The sequence below is a fragment of the Oreochromis aureus genome, linkage group 19, assembly GCF_013358895.1.
Source record: "Oreochromis aureus strain Israel breed Guangdong linkage group 19, ZZ_aureus, whole genome shotgun sequence".
NCBI classification, from domain to species: Eukaryota; Metazoa; Chordata; class Actinopteri; order Cichliformes; family Cichlidae; genus Oreochromis; species Oreochromis aureus.
Window position 1 is genome coordinate 26,376,906 of NC_052960.1, and position 22,952 is coordinate 26,399,857.

The 22,952-nt window shown below is 40.7% G+C and overlaps 2 protein-coding genes across 3 annotated transcripts; one reads left to right on the forward strand and one right to left on the reverse strand.

Annotated features, from left to right (window-relative positions):
- Positions 1-411: 411 nt before the first annotated feature.
- LOC120434776 (transcription factor 7-like 1-A) lies at positions 412-3,752 on the reverse strand. Its single transcript, XM_039603138.1, has 9 exons — positions 3,450-3,752; positions 3,099-3,157; positions 2,759-3,001; positions 2,365-2,424; positions 2,205-2,267; positions 1,955-2,111; positions 1,692-1,799; positions 1,530-1,572; positions 412-1,419 (listed from the first exon to the last, which is right to left on the reverse strand). The coding sequence occupies exons 1-9, from the start codon at positions 3,750-3,752 to the stop codon at positions 614-616; spliced, it is 1,842 nt and encodes a 613-aa protein (XP_039459072.1). The 3' UTR covers positions 412-613.
- A 7,795-nt stretch (positions 3,753-11,547) lies between these two features.
- Positions 11,548-19,084, forward strand: nubpl (nucleotide binding protein-like). 2 transcript variants are annotated; one of them, XM_039602906.1, is made up of 11 exons: positions 11,548-11,712; positions 14,094-14,238; positions 14,655-14,689; positions 14,945-15,035; positions 15,122-15,170; positions 15,281-15,371; positions 15,456-15,549; positions 16,825-16,910; positions 17,006-17,126; positions 18,092-18,174; positions 18,477-19,084. In XM_039602906.1, the coding sequence occupies exons 1-11, from the start codon at positions 11,584-11,586 to the stop codon at positions 18,537-18,539; spliced, it is 987 nt and encodes a 328-aa protein (XP_039458840.1). In that variant the 5' UTR covers positions 11,548-11,583; the 3' UTR covers positions 18,540-19,084. The 2 variants fall into 2 exon arrangements, with proteins under 2 accessions (XP_039458840.1, XP_039458841.1); XM_039602907.1 differs by having other exon boundaries at positions 15,131-15,170.
- The last annotated feature ends 3,868 nt before the right edge of the window (positions 19,085-22,952 follow it).

Sequence of the window (22,952 nt, forward strand, 5' to 3'; positions counted from 1 at the left end):
AAGTCCCTGTGTCCTGTGATGTGCTGCTTCATTAACCAGATTCAGGATGTGCATTTATCTGATAGATTGTTCGCCTGCTTTGCTGACAGCCAGATATAAAGCTTTACATAAACAGAAACACTGCCGTTGGATTTTGGAGGCCATTTCCCTAGCATAAAGTACCAAAGGTCTCTCCTTGCCTCAGTGTGTGAGACCACATACCACCAGGGAATGGCAGCCTTATGGGTTCCATTTAAAGGGTTTATATGAGTGATATCGTCACAAACCCAGAGGGTTCATACGAGAGGTTGATCCAAAAGCAGACTTAAGAGCTGACTTACTTTTTGATCAGGCTTTATTTACACACCAAAACAAGGATTATCTGTACACACGTGCACACATACGCACAAACACACACACACATCTGTGGAGAGTAGAGCGGAGCGGGATCTCTGGCAAGCAGTTCTGAAACAGAGGAAAGACTGAAATAGTAGAGGAAGGGGTTTTCTGTATGAGAGCTGTGAGGCTCTGCAGAAAACGGTGGAACCTAGGGCTAATTAAGCAGTGAGCTAAGACTTTATTCATTACAGTGTAAGAAGGTAGCCGTGGTTTGGGGGGTGCAGGACTGATCTGATTATGGTGAGGACCAGTCTGCTTGAGGAGAGGAGGGCTGTAGAGGCTGTGCAAAGGGCCCAGGTTCGAGGTCGTCAAGTAGCCACATCATATTTTTTACAGTTTGGCTGAAGAAGGGAGGCGTTGACTGGCATTCAGTGGGCGCAACAGAGGAGGCCAGCAATTTGGATGGAGAAGAATTCTCCAGAGAAGCAGGGCTAATCAGAGTAGGACTGTTAGGACAGGAGAGTGTATCAGGCTGTAGAGTGGCAGGGAGGTGGTTAAGAAGTGTCCACATGTCTTCCTGAATGTCAGCGAAACCAATAGGCTCTTTCTGGTCTTGAAAGAATGTGGCAGAAGAGGCAAATGATGTGGATAGAGAAGTATATACAGGAGAAGCAGGGTTGGTCTGATTTAGGTGATGACCAGTGAGTGGAGAGGAGGGCTGCTGAGACTGCTCAGAAGTGAGGAGGGGGTCAAGCTGTTCCACCACTGACAGCAGTGCTTCATCAGTGTCACTGACAAAAGGGGCGTCTTTCTGGAGCTGAACGGGTGCAGCAGAGGAGGCCAGTGATGCAGATGGGGAGAAATCTATACGAGGAGCTGGGAGGACCGGATTTACTTGACACACAGGTGCATCAACTGTTGTCTGTGTGTTCTGCAGCTGCACACACGCTGACTGCTGATAACGCAGGTTGGTAGCAGTTGGCTGTCTCTGTGGCTGCTCGAGAGGCTCCTTCGCAACTGAGTAGGAAGAAGATGGCTGTGTCTGAGCTGGCATCACACAAAGCCTCTTGGCCTGTTGGGCTTCCTGTTTAGGTTCAGATGCTGCACAAAACAAAAACACAGTAAGTCTTCTTTTGTTAACAGATTTCTGTCTTCTTTTCATCACATTTCACATTTAAAAAAAGTTGTCATTCCCAGAAATCTCCTCTCACCTGTGCTCGAGGTGCGATTTCGTGTCCTCGTCCTCTTTTTGCCCTAAAAACAAAAATATGAGAATTTTCATCAGTTGATCCAAACTCTGTGCACTGGTTGTTTCATAATTCAGTGCAGTGATGGGCACATGTATGAACTGCATGTTGGCACTTTGGACATACATAGTTTTCTTTGGTGGACCAGTCTGGATGCTCTGTGGCGTGACGGCATCTCTCGGTTTCAGCCTGATCAAAATATTTTGCTTGTTGGGCTTTTGAGAGAGACCTCCACTGCAGACAGACAATCATGCGAACACACTGTCAGCATAGATAAATACTCAGCTACACTGTTACTACACATAACTACAGGACAGCTGGTACACATGCACAAACATGAGCATAAAGCATTAACAGATGCATAAATATATTCAGAGTTACACACTTACCCTCTTTCCCACAACTGCATTTATGGCTGCACTGCCAGTTAGGTTCAGTTCCGCCATCACCTTTGGCCTCTGCTCCTTCAGGTAAATCATGAAGGCGTTTGGTGGTTTCTTTATGTACAGCCGGTCCTCATCCTGTTTGGCTTCATATTTCCTTTTTCTACAGGAATAAAACACAGAGTCACAAACATCTGCAGATGAAAGACAGACAGATACCTGCAGATCACTGACACAAAGCACCACAGAAACTTACTTTGTAGTGGAGGTGTTGGATGGGGGAGCAGGAGGGACAAAATCCCAGAATGGGACACCGTGCCTACACAGATGCAGAGACGGATAAAAGATAACAAAGTTTATGAAGATACAGATGTTCAGCAGCTGTGTTCACTGGTGTGTTTGTGTGTTTTACGTACAGTTCTCCAGCAGGACGCACATACTGGGTCATGGTCTGTGTGAATCCCGGGCACATTACCCTTGAAACACACAAAACACATGACAGATGATGAGACAAGCTTCAATACTATGATCTATTCACTCGGTGGAAGAAGTGATTAGTGGGAGGAGAAGATGTGCATAAAATTACATTCATACATAGCTTGACTTTCCTTTCCTGTGCTATTCTTTGGAATTATGTTTCACTGGCAGTGACAAAGTTTACTGTTCAGCAAAGCTTCACACCACATTTATACAAAGGTGAAATACAAGGAAGCTGAGAGCAGAGTGATGAGTCCGACACTTTTAAACATCTTTATCAATAAAACTCTAATGAGTCCTGTCACTACCTCTGGGTGTCTCAGCAGTCCCTGCCTATCTGTCCCTGGCTGACTGTAGAGGTGAGCTGGCACTGTGGCGGTGTTAGTGACCATGAGTGGAACCAGCTGCTGAGACACAGGAGGAGCTGTTTCCAGGAGGGTGTGGCTAAGAAATCCTCCAATCCGAGGATCTAATGCTGACTGAGGGGGTGCGGGTGTTCCAGTGGGGAAAGGAGGGCGAAGTGGAGGGTTGGATGGGGGAGCAGGAGGGACAAAATCCCAGAAGGGGACACCGTGCCTACACAGATGCAGAGACGGATAAAAGATAACAAAGTTTATGAAGATACAGATGTTCAGCAGCTGTGTTCACTGGTGTGTTTGTGTGTTTTACGTACAGTTCTCCAAAAGGACGCTCGTACTGGGTCATGGTCTCTGGAATCCTGAGCGCATTACACTTGAAACACACAAAACACACAACAGATGATGAGAAAAGCTTCAATACTATGATCTATCCACTCGGTGGAAGAAGTGTTTAGTGGGAGGAGAAGATGTGCATAAAACTACATTCATACATAGCCGGACTTTGATCTCCTGCGTTATTCTTTGGAATTATGTTTCACTGGCAGTGACTAAGTTTACTGTTCAGCATTTTAGAGTCAAATAAAACTTTTTCTTTCATGTGGACTGAAGAATGCAACAGTTTTAAGCATCTTTATCAATAAAACTCTAATGAGACCGGTCACTACCTCTGGGTGTCTCAGCTGTCCCTGCCTATCTGTCCCTGGCTGACTGTAGAGGTGAGCTGGTGCTGAGACCATGAGTGGAACCAGTTGCTGATACACAGGAGGAGCTGGTTCTGGGAGGATGTTGCTAAAAATCCTCCAGTCTGAGGATCTGATGCTGGCTGAGGGGAGCAGGTGTCCCAGTGGGGAAAGGAGGAGATGCAGAGGGTTGGATGTTTGCCCCAGAATGTCAACTTCAGGAGTGGAAGGCGTTTCTTCCGACTGCACTGTTTCCAAAATATAATTGTTTTCGTCCCTGATGTCCATTTTAGAGACAGACGGGTTGAGGGGGTCGCTCAGAAGAATGGAAAACTGCGTCTGTCTAAGATCCTGTGGCACACACAATCAAAAAGGTTTTGCTCTCTTTAGACTGCGTTCTTACATCTCATATAATACAGAACTAAACTAAGGACAAGTATTATGTGGGAACAAGGTGTGAGTTAACAGTTAAAATCAGTTAGAGTGAATGTCATATTAAAATATGATATTTACTGATGATAAGATATTTAAAAGTGTTATATTTGTACTAATTCAAACCAAACAGAGAAATACAAAAAAACTAACAAACTAATTAATACCCTGTTAACTCTCATGACTTCACTGCATTTATATAACAGCAATTGTTTTTACTTTGTAACACAAACATTTTAAAAGATAATGCACTATCTATCTATCTATCTATCTATCTATCTATCTATCTATCTATCTATCTATCTATCTATCTATCTATCTATCTATCTATCTATCTATCTATCTATCTATCTATCTATCTATCTATCTATCTATCTATCTATCTATCTATCTATCTATCTATCTATTTATCTAGATATATATAATATAATATAATAATGACTTTTGTGATTTAAAACCTGATTTAGCTGACCTGCACTGCAGAGGGAAATATGGGCTTTTTAAGCTGTAGTTACAAGTTGCTCTGCAGATCCAAGGTTTTTGATTGGGAATTAAGAATTCAAATGCAGATTCAAGTTTTACAAGTTTTAACACAATATGATGCATTGAGATGAAATCACCCCAAAGTTTGATTAAAATGTAACAAGAATGTGCTGTATGAAAGACGTTACTGCCTACAGGTTTATTTAAATACTGCAGATATATTTTAAAGTACATTTTCTGATAATATCATTGCAGTTTTTGTTTAAATTTTAATTGGATACTTGTTTTTTTTACATGATGTGGATTACTTAGGTCACTTTTAAATCACACAGCAGCTCAATAATTCAAACATTACTTTGCACACTTTGTTCACGTGTTGAGGGACACAGTAAAACAGGAAAAATCTCGATTTTGAAAAAGTAATTGTGTGGCTTAAAGATTCAAGTGTATTATTTAGATGTTCCACTGCATTAGATGACCTTAAATATATGCTATAAGTACTCACCAAGGCTCTGAAAAGTACGTGTTCCACAGTGAAGACTCTGTCAGAATGTCACAGGTTATGTAAAATGTTAGTGTTTAACTTCATTGTGTCACCAGGTAACCAAAACATTCCATTTCAACCCTGCCTGTTTCCAGCATCTCTTTATCAACAGTCATCATCATGGCTGGATCAGCCTTCTCAGGGACCCCGGGGCAGACAGTTTATGTTGGGCACCGACTGAGGCCACAGTACATGTCAGGGTCATTATTGTCTTAGTAACCAAATTCTAAGCAGAGACACAAAACCATGCTCAGAAAGGTTCATAATTGTTTTCTGTTTTGAGAAAACAAGCATGAATATTTATGTTACAATATGCAAAAAGTCCATCAGTTATTGAAGGAAACAGCTGTCAGATGTTGCTTTACACTGTAAAAAAGACAGACATTAACGGATTTTTCACTTAACACACGGGAGTCGAACTTCAGACCGTGAGGGCTGGTGTCCTGCAGGTTTTAGATGTGTCCTTGATACAACACAGCTGATTTAAATGGCTAAATTACGTCCTCAACATGTCTTAAAGTTCTCAAGAAGCCTGGTAATGAACTAATCATTTGATAATATCAAAACCTGCAGGACACCGCCCATGATATACTATACCAGGGGTCGGCAACCCATGGGTTCCGGAGCCGCATGCGGCTCTTTAGTCCTTGTACTGCGGCTCCAGCGTGGTTTGGGAAAATAAATTAGAAGTATTTAGCTGAAGTGCATTTTATTTGTGTTTAGTTCTTAACTTGTAGTTCTATATTGGAAGATTGTTGTGATTTTGAAATATAAAAATAAAATTATATTTTATTATTTTTTCATCGCTCAAAATAAGCGTCACACTCGGGAAGCCGTACCTACCTACCCTTGACGCCGTGCATTTATCGAGACTTTCAACCCCAGATAGGCCAATTATGGCTCTTCGGATCCACATTATGTCGGCAGCTGTTCTCAACCGTGAACAATGTTAAAAACAAACACCGCTCACGCCTCACAGATGACAGCTTACAGTCCTGCGTAAAGATGAAAGCCCCGATTTGCAGACGCTGTGAGCAGAGGTTCGGGACCAGAAGTCTCATTGTAAACATATCACGGCAGACCCGACGATGTTTGCATGGACATGCTTTTCAGCATCTCTTTATTGACCACTTTTCATACACGGTTGCTGTACGCATACAGCTGGTTGTAGCTTTAGATCTAAAGATGCTCCTGAAATTTGCGTTTATTAGAACAGGATGGATGGATGACCACAGCCCGCTCAGTACATGGCTGACAGGACTTTTCCCCATAAAATAAATCAAACACAAAATAGATTAAGACAGATTACTATACCAAACTTAAAGATGAACGTGCATTTAGTGGATTTGGTTTATCAGCTCTTACTTTCCAAAGACATTGAGGAGAAAAGTACAACTATAAGTGTTTGTTCTGATGAAGACTTTTAAACTGTAAACAGCAGCTAAGTGAATAAGGATCTGTGTCCACGAATCCTCGGCAGTGACAACACTTAAATGCCATAGTTCAAAATCCTCGATGCGCACCTTTTGTCCACTGTGTTCAAAATGCTCTCAGCTGTTAAAGTAGAGGAGAAAAGTTTGACATATTTCACAACCATTAAATGTTAGAGAAGCCTTTCATTTTTATGTGCTACAAAATGGACATAATGGGGTGATTAAAACAATAGCTGTCACTTCCTTGATTTCTTATATTATCTCCAGTCTTAGCAGAGGGCAGTGACACTATTGGTTTAACCTCAAAAAGATGATTCTGGTCATCTGGACGTACTTTTTGTGGATGAACGTTTTTCCCACTTAAAAAGGTACGTCCAGATGAACAGAATCAAATTTTGACTGAGCATGCGTTTAGAAACTATTGATTTACGTTAATAAGCGAGTGCACACATTTCCGGCCTCTTATCGCTTAGATTTCTGAATCTTAAGAGTGAATCAATTTACAGCAGGAACTGCACACTTAGCCATCAAGCGTTTTGGTAAAGTAGCACGAGTAGTGTAAAGTTTTGTAGGGTCCTATTAAAAATCACACAAGCATCACAGCACATCTGGCATATTTAGTTCCATTTTATCCGGTACAATGTTGAAATTGTAAACTATAAATTCCAGTTATCCACTTATCAGTAATTTTTGAGTAAATGGATGTCACTGATAAATCAGTGGTGATTCACCTGCAAGTGTTTTTATAAACTGTATTTTGTTTTTGTAGAACTCACCAGCAGCTGTATTTGAATATCTCCTGTTCCACTTTTCCTAACCTGGAAGCAAAGGATGGCTTAATTCTGACTAGGACACAAACCTTGGCGCTTATCATAGACGTTACATAATCCGTGCAGCAAGAGAGAGAGCAGTGACCACTGATTAAGATCATTCAGAAACGTGTCCCTTTCTGGCAACTGTGGCAACTTCTAATGAGAAAGTTTGCATTCTTAGAACAATGCTGGGTCATGTGTGATGTGTCATCATATGAGGTGTTACATTTTGACTTAATTCTGCTCAATTAAGTGTTTTGATCTTTCATCAAATATGGCAGCTTTGTGTTGTGCTGCAAGTTGAAACCCACTGTCCTCATGAGCACAGCATCTAACAACTCACCTGAAAAAACTGATTGAATTCAACTGGACACAATGGTTTTCAGTGGGAGAAACGTTTCATCACTCATCTGTGACACAGGAGAAGTCACTTGGATGAGTGACAAAACAATTTTCCTTGGAAACATCCAGAGGAACTAAACCTTTGGGCATATCCTTGCCTGTAATTCATTTATCAACAAATGTTTTTATGTATACATCTTTTTTTAAGTTCTTGTTTCTCTTGGCTTAATTTCAGTCTTTGCAGCATCTCACAGAAGAAAACCACTGTAAACTATATATATATGTATATATAGTTTACAGTGGTTTTCTTCTGTGAGATGCTGCAAAGACTGAAATAATGTATTCATTAAGACTGTGGTACATAATACAAAAGAATAAATACAAAAGAATAAAAAATTTATCTGAATAACTTTATTCTTCTTAAATATAACTCATACAGACTTCCTTAGTAAGTTTAGACTCTTTCAGAGTGATTTTAACCGTGCGTTAAAGGAGATAGAGATTATGAGGTATGAGGTGGACCCAGTCAGCAATCACCTCTGAGGTTATATAGGCTGGGGAAGAACTGTGTGATGGCGTGTTGGTTTGTTTCTGTGACTCTACACTGTTGTTCTAGGTGTTGGAAAGGTCCCCGTGCGTGCGTGTGTGCGTGTCCTGGCTGTGGAGTTGTGGAAGCAGTGGGGAGAGTAGCTGCTTAAGTGAGTAGTGTGGGCTTGTGGGCCTAAACAACAGCAGCAGTCTCGTACGACGTTACATCTCTCTTCACTTGCATCCCAGTCACGGAAGCGTTGGAGGTAGTCCGTAAGAGATTACAGGATGACACCAACCTCAGCAACAGGACCACTCTCAGCATCGACCAAGTGTGTTTGCTTTTGGAACTGTGTCTTCATTCCACCTACTTCACATACAAGGGTCAGTTCTACAGGCAGAAACATGGGTGTGCCATGGGCTCGCCAGTTTCACCCATCGTGGCCAATTTGTACATGGAAGAAGTGGAAAAGAGGGCGTTGCTATCCTACCCTGGAACACCACCAAGCCATTGGTTCAGATATGTGGATGACACCTGGGTGAAAATCAAATCTCAGGGCGTACTACATTTCACGGATCACATTAACTCGGTGGACCAACACATCAAATTCACCAGGGAGGATATGAAAAGTGGCAGGTTAGCCTTCTTAGACTGTGAGATTTCCATCAGTAATGGGGGACATCTAAAAGCTGACGTGTACCGTAAACCTACGCATACGGATCAGTATCTAAGGTTTGACTCTCATCATCCACTGGAGCACAAACTGGGTGTCATCAGGACGCTACAACACAGAGCGAACACCATCCCCACTGACACAGCGGCCAGGGAGGCAGAAGAACAGCACATCAAGAAGGCCCTGAGTAAATGTGGTTATCCCAGCTGGACTTTTGTCAAAGCTGGGAAGGCACCTAAAGAAAGCTCCAGCCGATCCAGGAGAGAAGGACAACCGCCGCCCAGGCGAAAACCTGTAGTGATCCCATATGTGTCAGGAGTATCGGAACAGTTGAGACGCATTTTTTCTAAACACTGGGTCTCTGTGGCTTTTAAACCCCAAAATACGCTGCGCAAAAAACTGGTCCACCCCAAGGATCGGGTCCCCCGACACAAACAGAGTAACATAGTGTACGCTGTTAAGTGCCAGGAGGATTGCCAGGATTTATACATCGGGGAAACCAAACAACCTCTAGCGAAGCGGATGGCACAACACAGAAGAGCTACCTCGTCAGGCCAGGACTCTGCAGTTTATTTACACCTACAGGCCAGTGGACACTCTTTCAACGATGAGGATGTACACATCCTGGACAGGGAAGAACGCTGGTTTGGTAAATGGTAAATGGACTGATTCTTATATAGCGCTTTTCTACTCTCCCGGAGTACTCAAAGCACTCTATACAACATGCCTCATTCACCCATTCACACCCACTCGTACAAGCACTTCTAAACACAGTGCAAACTAACCTGCATTCACACACATTCGTACTCCGATGAATGCATCGGAGGGCAATTTGGGGTTAGCATCTTGCCCAAGGATACTTGGCATGCAGATCGGGGAAGCCAAGAATCGAACCACCGACCTTCCGATCAGTAGCTGATCTGCTCTACCACCTGAGCCACAGCCACCCCAGCGCGGAGTCAAGGAGGCCATTTACGTGAAAAGGGAAAGACCATCTCTGAATCGAGGAGGGGGCCTAAGGGTACATCTTTCGCCATCTTACAATGCTGTGATTGCAGCCATTCCCCAACTCTCTGTCACAGCCCATTGTTCCTTCAGTGGGCTGGTTTCAGTCATTATGCAAATGTACTGTTTATGAGGTTTGGGGAAACCTGCAGTCAGCTGAGACTGAAGAAGTCACTTGGATGAGTGACGAAACGTTTCTCCCACAAAACGCTACGTCCAGATGAACAGATTCAACTTTTGGAGAGCAGCAGTAGAGCTTGCTGCTACTAGTGACAGGGTGGGCCTGTGGGCCCTTGGAAGTGTCTCCCTCTTTGGTTGTTTGATTGGTTGTTTCCTTTGTTGTTGTGACCTCTTCTTTCGTTTGGTTTTATTGATAAAACGGTGTTGCCGTCTCTTTATGTTAAGATTATCTACAATAAAAGCCATATTGCATGCTAAACACCTGTCTGTTTTCCTCTTCATTCTGTTCCGGACCCATTTGTTACCGCTCCCCACACACACCCCTAGACCTCCTTCGTGGGGACGTAACAGTAGAGGAGCAGAGTCCATCATTACTGAGGCAGTCTCTCCTGCATGAAGTCCAGGTGCTGGTTTTCAGGGGTCTGTGTCTGATGCCACAAAGCTGACTCAGAACCGTAACACCCCACATCTATGGAACAGATGTGGGTGTGTCCTCATCTCTCAGAGGAGTCCAAATTGTCATCAAACAGACCTACAGACACACAAAAACATTTGAAAATATAAACAACCAGACAATCAGCAGTGATTTAATTATTATTCATATATTATTCATTATTTCCACATCATTTACTGTATATATCACAGCATTTGGGGCCTTTATAAGCACACTAAACATTACTAAACTGAATCAATTTCAGCTTTTGTTTTTCATGATGTATATTTTATTAATAATTAAGTTTCATTAGCTGTATCTTTACCATACATTTGCTGCACAGGTGCAATGAATGCTTAAATTGTACTTATTAGCATATACTGGACATTCAATGCTAAGATTCAGCATATTGGTGATTAGAAATGTCTTGTTAGTGGGAAAGGTTTTTATTCTTAAATGCAGACATTTCAAAGCTAAACCATGAATACACAGATGGCTGAATGACCTTAAACTCTTGAGTAAGTCGCTGAAACTTGTAAATGAAACAAAGCCCATAAACTTTTAACACTTTTCAATAAGTTCAATTCATGTTAAAAGGACGCCTCCTCCCTATCTGAGATGTGGATCATGATTTCCCTTTATGTTCACACTATGCATAGGTTCTCAGATTCTACATTGCCCCTGTTTTTCTTTCTTTCTTTCTTTTGTTATTTCTCGTTTTGTTTTTTTATCTCTCTTTTTCGCCTGTTGCAATGCTCAACCGTATATATTTAGATGCAATGGTGCCTTATATGTTTTTATTGTTATAAAGTTAATGAATGAGAAGAAAACACATGACCCATTTAATCCACTTCCGTGTCAACGTTAACTGAAACTGTTCAGAAATGTTCACGACTGCGCGCTATTTTCGCATACCGTCCTTACCTACTTGCCCCCCCCCCCCGCGCCTCCCCGTCTATTTATTTTTCGTGTCTTTCACCACTCAGAGAAATAGTTCGGGGTTTCAGGATCAAAATAGGTGAAAAAAATGAAGAATAAAATATAATTTTTAAAACCTGTGCTGTTGATACACGAGTTTCTTTCTTTTTAATGCACATTTTTAAATATTTCATATTAAATTTTAAAAAGCGCTTATTTTACTTCTCACGGACTAACGGTGGATTAACAAAACTCCCACCCGCCACGAGCATGCGCATTTTGCGCAACTATGACGCAAACATGCCTCAACTTGAGGGACATCTAAACAGCTAAACATGGCCCTGTTCACATACAGCAGACTGTCACATTTACTGACAATATCCGTTTATAAATCTTCGGTTTTACGAACGGGGAGCGAAATAAAACATGGAGCTACGTGCTGTGTACAGTTTAAACGCTGCCAGGTAATGTTTCTCTGCGTTTCTCTTCGTACGACTTCAGTTAATTTAGCTCTCTGTTGGTGATAAGCTAAACGGAAACTCAACAACACGACCGGAAATAACATGTTCAGAATAAAAGCCACAATCGTAAAATATACTGAGGGAATTAAACAATCCGGAACACACCTTTATTTTAACGCACACAAGACTTAAAATGGTTTTACTTGATCAGACGTTGCTGTTCTCCTTTATGTAGTGTTCTAAACTTGAGCTGTAACACCCACATCTAGAACACGAAAAGATAATTTTGAAACTTTAAACCGGAAGTGGTTATTGATTTCATAAATACTTCACTGTTGAATATAAAACCACAGATATATTTATGTATATATAACAACTGTATATGTGTTGGACAGGAATATATACTGTTACTGTAATACTATTAAGAACCAATAAGATATCGTGAACTTGTTTCTCAGAAAAGTAGCAAGAATAGTAATCCCACTCTGTCCAGTCTCTATTTAATCCTCATGAAGAGGATGGTATAAGGTTTGTTTATCCCAAAAGGTTAAATCTGTTCATCTGGACGTAGCGTTTTCAGTGAGAGAAACGTTTTGTCACTTATTCAAGTGACTTCTTCAGTCTCAGCTGACTACAGGTTCCCCCAACCTTATGCTAGGGTGACCATATTTTGATTTCCAAAAAAGAGGACACTTGGCTCAGTCATGAAGAACTTGCTTAAAGAAACATAAAATCGGCCCGGGCATTTTGACTAGAGACCGGCCCACCAGGTATTATAGGAAAAACCATAAAGCCTTTGAATAAAAACAAACGCTGTTGTGACAGTGATGTACACTGTCTTGTTGGTATATGTATGATTTCTATACATTTTACATCAGATAAAAACTTTGGTTGTAAGATTCAGATAATTATTTATTAAAAGCTAGACATTTTAAATGAGAATAAGAAAGAAAAGTATTTCTTTGTGCCCCCCTTTCCCTGTTAATGCCCTACCTGGCCCCCTGGCAAAACTTTGCTAGACCCGCCCCTGCACAGTTACCAGCTGTCAGCTACTTAGAAAAGGATCCTGGTGTTATTTGTCTCTCAGAAACCGTTCATAATGTCCCTTCAACTGTAACCTTGTTTCTCCATCACCTGTTCAGCTCTGATGATTCAGTAGGGACATCTCCTGGTTTCATCTTCATGTTTCCCTCTCACCACATATCTAAACCGACATCATGACCAGCAGCTTTACAGCTGTGGCTCCAGCAAACATCAGCTGATACTAGAAATTAATATTAAATAAATTCTAACAACAGCTGATCAACTTTAAATGTGCTGCTGTTGTTTAGCGCAACATCTGTTGGTTTCCTCTTTCTGGCGCAAAGTGAGCGATAAACAAGCAAGAGAGACGGGACTTGCCTCAGAAAAACAGATCAGCTGATCATCGATCAGTTTCATGATTGAAGTAGCAACAGGAGGGAGGGGGAGAGAATGAGAGAAGAAGAGGCAGCTGACAGCGTAAAGACGCAGAATAACTCCAGCTTTGTGTCTTTTTCCATTCTAGCTGAAGTCCGGGACAAACTGTGTTCCTTTTTACCTCAATACGAAACGCGTAATATTTTTTCTGAATATGGGACGATTCCGTTTTTTACGGGACGGTTGGCAACTCTACTGAAACTGAGTTATTTTTACACATCGGCCAGCATCTGGCCAATCCACCACCTTTTTATTGTTTATACCGTTACAAAAAAACCCTCCATCGGCCCCCTGGGCAAATGCCCGGTGGGCCGATGGTCAGTCCAGCTATGGTCGGTACGAGGGAAATTTCTTTTGCAGTTCATTCAAAAGATGGACTTTGGGGTCTTTTAAACATCATTAGGTGCGTTGCTGCACACTGTCTGTAGTGTCTGTGGAATATAGGAAAACCCAGACATTTTTATCAATCTCGAAAATCCCCCCGGACAGAACGTGAAAAGAGGGCATGTCTGGGGAAAAGAGGACGGTTGGTCACCCTACCCTATGCAAATGTACTGTTTATAAGGTTGGGGAAACCTGCAGTCAGCTGAGACTGAAGAAGTCCCTTGGATGAGTGATGAAACGTTTCTCCCACTGAAAAATGCTATGTCCAGATGAACAGAATTAACCTTTTGGGATTTACTTACCTGCGTGATTGAGCATGCATCAAGACAAGGTTTGTTTACATTTTATGTTCAGATCAAAGTCCATTTCAAAATTTGTCAATTTAACAGGGCTTGCCTGTTTATCATAGACCACAGTGTCATCTGGGACTATCTGTAATTTCAGCGTTAATGTGTCTTTTGGTCTTTTAGTCATTGTAATCTCTCAAACACAAACTAAACTTTTGTGTTGTTTACATTATTTACTGGTTTGTTGTTTTACAGAGCTCAGTGGACAGTAAGGCATTGCAGGAGAGGCAGAGGCAGCAGATGGCCCGAGGTCTCCCTAAACAGAAGCCCATCCCAGGGGTCAAGCAAGTCATTGTCGTGGCTTCAGGAAAAGGTGGTGTTGGGAAGTCCACTACTGCAGGTGCTCAGTAAACCTCATACTAAACAATGGAAAATGCTCTCACCATCTATTTTCTTCCAGAGCTATTTTATTTAAGAGGGTAAAATTTGTGCTTTTGAATGAATTCCTTTTCAAGTATGGCCTCTTGTTTGGAGTTTATAGAACAATGCCAACAAAAGGGAAGAAATAAAGTTCTGAAATGGAAAAGTAATTGGTGAAGTATATTTCATCTGCTATTGCGGTGTTTTCCACTAAACGTTACTTAACAAGAAACCATTTTGAACGTAAGATCTTATACTTCTTACTTTGGCACTGATCATAAAAGATCTTTAAATAGAAAAATATTAAAAGAAAATCGTGTTTCAGGTGGCCTAATGTTTGAACATTTTCAATGAGAAGTATTTGATTTGATTTGGTCTGTTTTTCTCTCATCCCAGTGAATTTGGCTCTAGGATTAATGGCCAATGACATGGTAAGGAATCTGCTTTATCATTATATATGTTATATACTATATATGTATGTAATTTCAGCCAACAAAAAGCAACACAGATCCATGTGTAATTCCCATACTAAGAATCCTGAGCAGACAACTTCAAATGGGTTAGAGTGGCCTTTCACTGGAAGACAACTTTAAAGTGTTTTGGGTTCTAAAACTGTTCATATGACAGTGAGCTGTTAGTCTGTCCTCCTCAGAGCTATACTGTATGACTTTTTCTCTCTCTTCCAGTCAAAGTCTGTGGGTCTGTTGGATGCCGATGTGTTCGGTCCATCGATTCCCAAACTTATGAACCTGAAAGGAAACCCAGAGCTCAGTGACAGTATGGCTAGTTTAAGTTAGCTGAAGGTTTCTAAAATCTCAGTAAACATTTTATAACAGAAAAGTGTTTTTTTTCTTTTCTTACATATCTTTCAGATAATCGGATGATCCCCCTGACCAACTATGGGGTTCCTTGGTGAGACTGTCATCAACATTACATCACGACCTTTTTGTTATATCCATAAATAGCCCTAAATCATGTCTATTATGTGACCTGTTCTACTGATTCGCCTTCTTCTCTGCCAGCATGTCTATGGGTTTTCTGGTTGATGATGTGGCTCCGATAGTGTGGCGGGGGCTCATGGTGATGTCTGCTATAGAGAAACTGCTCAGACAGGTGAGACCTGTTTAGATTGCAATGTCAGTTTATTAAATTTGAAGGAAGCTGATGAAACATAGAGAACATGTTTTGTGATTGTAGGTGGATTGGGGGTCATTGGACTATTTGGTAGTGGACATGCCTCCTGGGACTGGAGACGTCCAGCTGTCGATCACCCAGAACATCCCCATAGCAGGTGGGTTTGTCACTAGGGGTGGGTTTTTATAGTCGATTTATCGATTAAAATCGATTCTGGCTTGGATAACGTAAAATCGATTCATTAAAATCCTGAATCGATTTTTTAATATAAATTTATTTTGCCCGAAATGCCAGAATCTCAGGTGAAATCTCATAAAATTTCAACAACCACCAAACAGCTAAGACAGTAAGTGAGAGCAGGAACACGGATTCTGCACAAAGACGTAAACACACAGCGCGACACGCGGATCAGAATCAGTGAGATGTCGCCTTTCTCACGGTCGGGGCTGAAAGCCGACAGCTCGCTGATTCTGATCTGTCGGCGGGTCCGCGCTTTGTGTTCACGCCCTTTTTGCGCTGATTCTAAAGCTGTTAGTTTGATCTCTCTCCAAACAATATTGACCGAACCAGCAGCAAAAGAAGATCCAAACTACGCTTCACATAAACAACAACAACTCTGACTTTTACTGTTTTGCTTCCACCACGATGCACAGCTCTCTCTCTCTCTCTCTCTCTCTGTACTTCAAGAACAGTTTCCCGTCTAAAAATCTCTTTTCTGCATTATTCGCTTGCTTGTTACGCACAAGTCTACCGTTGTTTACAGCGCTGTCGCCGCTGTTTTTTTTCCCTTTTACATTCTTCCGAAAAGAAAACCTAATTTCTGCCGTTCAATACTGAACCAATTTAAACTTTATAAAATTATGCAAAATGCAAAACGCTTAACCGTGTCTCTAAACCGCTGTAACGTCAGAGGTAACGTTCATATGTTGATTAATGGTTTTCTTTCGTTTTTGATGTACTGCAGAATATTTTTATAAAATCCCAGGCCAGGAAAATAACCTTCATGTTTTTCTGTGTTTTATCTTCAGCTACTTTGACACAAAGGCATCTGCTGTGACGCTCACACCTTTGATAAAGTCTTGCGTGTGTCAGCTTCCTTTTTATTGATACAAAAATATGTAAATGTACTGATCTGAATTATAATATTTCTGACTGTCAAAATTTCCCAGATTTAAATCGAATCGAATCGAATCGAATTGAATCGAATCGTGGATCGAATCGATTCGGGACCTTGTGAATCGGAATTGAATCGATTCTAGAAATCAGTGACGATACCCAGCCCTATTTGTCACGCATCACCTAATATAATTGTTGTTTTCTAAACACATAACTTCACTTTTTAAAAGTATCCTCATTGCTGTAGCCTCCAGAAGTAAATAACACATGTTTAGTTCAAAGTTAAGTCGGGTCATGTGATGTTTGTCTTGTACAGGTGCGGTTATTGTGTCCACGCCGCAGGACATCGCTCTGCTGGATGCTCGCAGAGGAGCTGAGATGTTTAAGAAAGTGAACGTGCCGGTAATGTGTTGATGTGTGTGTCAGTGGATGCAGAAACTATTGGATTCAGGTTGGGTGGATGAATACAATAGGAAGTGATATTTTCTTTCCTGCAGGTTCTGGGTCTGGTTCAGAACATGAGTGTCTTCCAGTGCCCCAAATGCAATCATGAGACCCACATCTTCGGCTCTGATGGGGCCCGACAGCTTGCAGACACTTTGGGAGTCACATTTTTAGGTTGGACCATCACTTTCATTTCATTTGTTTTTAGTGATGTCCGAGGGTACTCAAAGTGGTTTGCAGTCCGGTGCCACGTTCTTTTGATGTTTTTATTGTCTTTTGTCTTTAACCATCGTATATTCTAAGACACTAGGTGCAGTAAAGACGGCACGCATAAAGTTGAGGGAACATATATAATTTATAAGAATTTTTTCATTCATGTTGTCATTCCTAAATTCTTTTGTGGGCTTTTGACAAAGTAAGACTCAGGAATCAGATTTTTCTTTTATCTGTTAAAAGCTAAGATTTATTTTTGGGCTTTTTACCTTTGTCAGACTCAAACCCGGGCCATCACTTTTCAGTCGGAAGGAATATGGGTTCAATCAGTCCGCTAAACTGGCACCCAAAAGCTATAGTTCATATAGATTACCAACAGGAATGCAGCACTCTCTGCATTCCCTGGGGCAAAGCTGTGGATAGTCCTAACACACATGGTACAATTTAACTTAATCATTTTCTTCACTATCTTATTTATGGTGAACAAACCCTATATTTAAGTCATAGCACACAACTTTCATGGACCTGGCCTGTCACATGAGACAGTTTTATCCGCATTGAGGTAGATGTCTGTATGACCTTGAAGATCTAACACTTGCTTTTTGCAAATGCCTCTAGTTGCTATGTTTTAACTGTTAGACTACTATAGAGTCCTAACCCAGACCTGTCTGGAAAGTTGCATTAATTTTGCAAAGAAAAAAAGCTTTTTGCGTCCTCCCCTCAACACCCCCATATCTGGAATGAACCGAGTGACTTGGATGTGTCTCATTGCCGACACAAGGATGATTTGACATTGGTTTTATGAACTATTTCATTTGAAAACAACAAAGTAAAGCTTTTGATTTTCTGTTTCTGAAAACATTGAAACCATTTTTGATTTCTTTGCTCTTTAACGTGTGATTTCATGTATATGTGGTTGTTTCCAGGTGACATCCCTCTTCACATAACCATCAGAGAGACATCAGACAGAGGACAGCCAGTGGTCATCTCTTCTCCCAACAGCCCTGAGGTCTCTGTTTGAATCTATTCTATTCTGTTTTGCTCTTCTTTTTTCAAAAAAATATATTTATTCTACCCTACATTTCTCTCTTTTGTTTTCTCATTCTTATTTTATAAATGAGCAATATAGTATGAATAAAACTTCAAACTTTGTCGGTAAACCACTCACTGAAAGCAGACAACACAATACAGCAAAAATATTATAGTATGTGTTAGTTATTTATTCTTCAGCTTCAGTAGAAACCTGTTCATATACCTGCTCAGCTGCACTCCAGCACTGAGGTGTAACTTGATTTTATTTTCCCTGTCCAGGCAGCAGCATACAGGAAGGTGGCGTCTGCTGTGGTCCAGAAACTACAGAAAGTCAGTAGCTGACGACGGCTTCAAGATGAAGTCAGCTGGTTGACGCATGAAGACGTTGAATGAAATGTATACAGAACACAGACTAACGCACAAAGTCATCTGCTGTCCTAACGCACAAAAGAATGTCGATTCTTGTCCATGTTGTAACAGTATTTTTATTGTGTGTCCGTGTAGTTCTCTGTCAGCATATCATAAAACGGTCAGCTACACAACCCTAGTCTTAACCCTTTTTGATCTACTTGCATGCTGGTGGCCATAAATGGCAGCACATTAGCTACTGAATGCCAGTAAAGTAAAGACAGTAATATAATAATTCCTTTGTCTTGTTTTCCTTTTCTTTTCCTGTAAAATGTGGACAATAGTGTTGTATATTATTGTGTTAGATTGTCTGTCTGCATCATAATATACACAGTGATTTAACAGTCAATTTGAATTTGTTTTTCTGTAGTATTTTTGTCATTTTAGTGAGAAATCAAAGCAATAAAAGCATCAAGGATGTTTGCCTCTATGAAATATTGCTCTTATTTGTATACAGAGTAAAAGTGATAGATGCTGTACTAAGATGTCCTTTTCATCTGCTTTATGCAGTTCCATGAATAACCAGCAGAGAGGGCTGTGTGCCTTTAAATAAATGCACACTGGCTTCTATCACATCAGGAGGTGTAGTCGCAACATGAAATATATTGGTTTCTGGCTGCTCCTCTGTCCACTCTGTGATTTCCTTGGCTGTTACTCTTTGTTCATCTTTTCTCCACACAGTCTCAGGGTCAGACGTCTCCCTCGTCATGCTGTCAGGGTTCACTCGATAAAGAGTTTGATGCCCAGGCCGTACTTACATCAGGGTGGCCAAGAAACTAAAGCCATTTCTTTTGTCCGGCAAATGACTATAGAGACAATTTCTCTTTGTGTGTCTGCAGAGGTGTTTTTGAGGAGGTCATATGTGTGCTTTTTGGACATTTTGTCTCTTTTTGGAGTTGTCCTGGTTTGCTCCTAGGTTGTTTTGTGTCTTCCTGGTGTTTGTGGCCATCACTCTGAGATTGTTTTGTGTCTGTGCAGTGTCATTTTGTGTCTCCTGAGGATGTTTTGTATCTCTCAGGTTGTTGTGTGTCTCTTGGAGGTTGTTTCCTGTCTTGGTGGTGTCCTTTTGTAGTTTTTTTGAAGGCGTTTTTGCATCTCCGCCATCAGTGTGTGTCTCTCTGGGGTTGTTTTGAGTCAGTGTGTTTCTTTGTGATTACTTTTTGTGCCTGAGGTTTTGTGTTTTCTTTTGTGTCTCTGGTGTGCATTTTTGTCTCCTTGAGGTTGCTGTGTGGCTTTTTGATGTTGTTTTCTGTTTCCAGTGTATGTTTATGCCTCTCTTTGGTTATTTAGTGTCTTTTTGTTATCCTACTTGTATTTGTGATGTCATTTTGTGTGTTGTTTTAATTATTTAATGTCACTTTAAAATTGTTTTGTGTCATTTTGTGTCACTCTGAGGTTTTTATATACCTCTAATCCTTTTTTGTGTGCATGTGTGTGTTTTTGCGTGTGTGTATGTGGTTTTTAAAAAATATATATTTTGTGTCTCTGGTGTACATTTGTATCTCTCTGAGATTGTTTTGTGTCTTTTTAGTGTTGTTATCCGTCTCTGGTGTATATTTGTGTGTCTGAAGTTGTTTTGTGTGTGTGTGTGTGTGTGTGTGTGTTTAATTGTGTGTCCAGTGTACATTTGTGTCTCCATGGCTGTTTTGTGTCTTTCTGATGTTCTTTTGTGTGTTTTTAGAGCTGTTTTGTGTCTCTGGTGTATATTTGTGTCTCTAGGGCTTTTTGTTGTGCCTCTTTGATGTTGTTTTGTGCCTCCTTATATTTTGTGTATGTGTTTGTGGTCATCTTTTTCTATACTGGTCATCATCCAGTGTGAGTTAGGCCAATTTAATGATATGTGGTTTCTTGTAAAATCTATTCTTCTAGTGAAACTGATGAGTCATTGTTTATTCGCGGGTTCACCTTTTGCATTGTGTTCACAGTGTTTTGCTATAATAGACTAAATGTCTGCTGTTATTTAAAGGGATTTGAATCACTGCTGTTATTGCAGTATTTTAGGAAATGTCCAAACTTGTTACTATAGTAAAGGTGATAAAGAGACATGGGGGTGAAGAATGGCTTCAGAGACAAGCTAAAGTGCAATAGCTCATTAATGATAGCTATAATCATTAAATATATTAAAATCTTGTTTGTTTTGATCAGGAAAGAGTCACATGGCTTTTAGGGGGCATAAAACAAAGAGGTGGGAGTCAGTGACACGACCAGACTGAGTCTTTGGGTTAAAACAGGCGTTTTTTTCACACGCTCTCTGCCAGAAACTGTTGACCACAGCTGTGAAATGTCTGAGTGTGTTGGCGCAGAACTACACCCACACATAAAACACACATTTCTGTCGCTTTAGAGAACCTTACATTCACTGCTACTCGTCTCAGCTAAGGATTTCAGCACATTTCTGTTCATCCCCACAGCATTACAGTGACACAGGTTCATACACAGACACACACACACAAGGAATGAACAATGATTTCTTATCTGAGTTGTCTTCTGATTTCTGTCAGTTTTCCAGAGAACTCCCCCTTCCCTCTCGGTATGTGTGTGAATCAGCCCATACACAAAGGCCTCTGTGCTTTTCACAAAAGAATGAAGGCTGCTTTTTGTTTTTGCTTCGTTTTATGTGTAAAATAGATGTAACAGATGACTACAAAATGAAACAGAAAATTTACAGTGCTATGAAAAAGTATTTTCCTCCTTCCTGAATTATTATTTTATGTGCATATTTGTCACACCTGCATGTTTCAGATCATCCGACAAATATGAATATCTGTCAAATATAATCCAGTGACTTTATTTACGAAGGCTCCAGAGAATCCAGTGAGAGCCATTATCCACAAATGGAGAAAACTTGGAAGGGTGGTGAACCTTCCCAAGGAGTGGTTGGCCTACCAGAATTACTCCATTGATGACTCATCCAGGCCTCACTTGTCTCAGTCATGGTCAGTGTTCATGATTCAACAATAAGAAAAGTGACCAAACAAAAAAAGGCATCCATGGGAGAGTTCCAAGCCAAAACCCCTGCTGACCATGAAAGTTCCACAATGGGTCATCGAACTTTTCCCCAAACTCCCCAAGTGTTTAAGAAAATATTACGCGGACTGACGAGACAAAAGTGGAACTTTTTGGAAGGTTCGAGTCCTGTTACATCTGGCGTAAAAAGTAACAGCATTTCATAAAAACAACATCATACCAGCAGTCAAACATGGTAGTGGTAGTGTGGTTTTCTGAGGCTGCTTTGCTGCTGCAGGATCTGGATGATTTGTCATAACTGACGGAACCATAAACTTTGCTCTTCATCAGAAGATCCTGAAGGATTATTTTGCGCCCTCAGGCTCAAGCACACTCGTGTTATAAGCCCACCTCTGAATGGTTCAGAAAACAAAATGAAGGTTTTGCACTGGCCTAGTCAAAGTCTGGACCTTAAACATAGAAACCCCCCAATATGACTGAACTAAAACAAGGTTTTTAAAAACCTTTAGGGTGATTTTGATTGGTTTCTCTTTGAGGTAGTTTTGTATCAGTTTGTGATCATATTGCATCTCATTTTTTTAAAAATCTCTTTGTTATTATTTTGTGTCTTTTTGGTTGTTCTGCATCTCTTTCAGCCTGTTTTTAGTTTAATGAGGTTGTTTTTCCATGGATTAGATTTGTGTCATGTCACTGCTTTGTGTTTTATCCTGTATAGTTTACTTCTCTCTGTGAGTATCTGATTAACTTTCCATCAGTGAATTACTAATTACTTTCACTTGGGGATCTGAATTGGGCACCCATGATCCTTGCAGCAACATGGAACACGAAGGGGCTTTTTGGTGCTCCATGCCTGGTTTCTTTGATTTGAAAATTCTATACAAATAACACACTGGATGAATCTAATCAGGATCACAACACTTGATTATAATCCTAATGGAAGAAAAAAGAAACCAGTGTAAGATGAACTACTGTTACTAAAAAACTAGCTAGTCAAAAATAGGAGAGTGTTCAGCTCCACGAGATAAGACCTTCCTTTGGGAGTCTTCTCCATAGCTGACATGGCTGCATGACATTTCTGCACATTCAGCACACTTAGCTGCACATTCATGCTGCTACATGTCAGAGATGTGGTACTAGATTAAGCTGAGGTGATTGAAGAGTCAACTGAATTCTGTCATGTTCATGAGACTGTTTTGATATGAATTTTGACACATTGTATTATCCTAAACTGTGACCACATGGCATCTATGGCAGCAATATTCAGACAGGCTTTGCCATTTAAACAATGATCAACCGGTACTAAGGAGCACAAAGTATGCCAAAAAGCATTCCCTGCACCATTAAACCACCAGCCGCGCTCCAGACTGTTGACACAAGGCT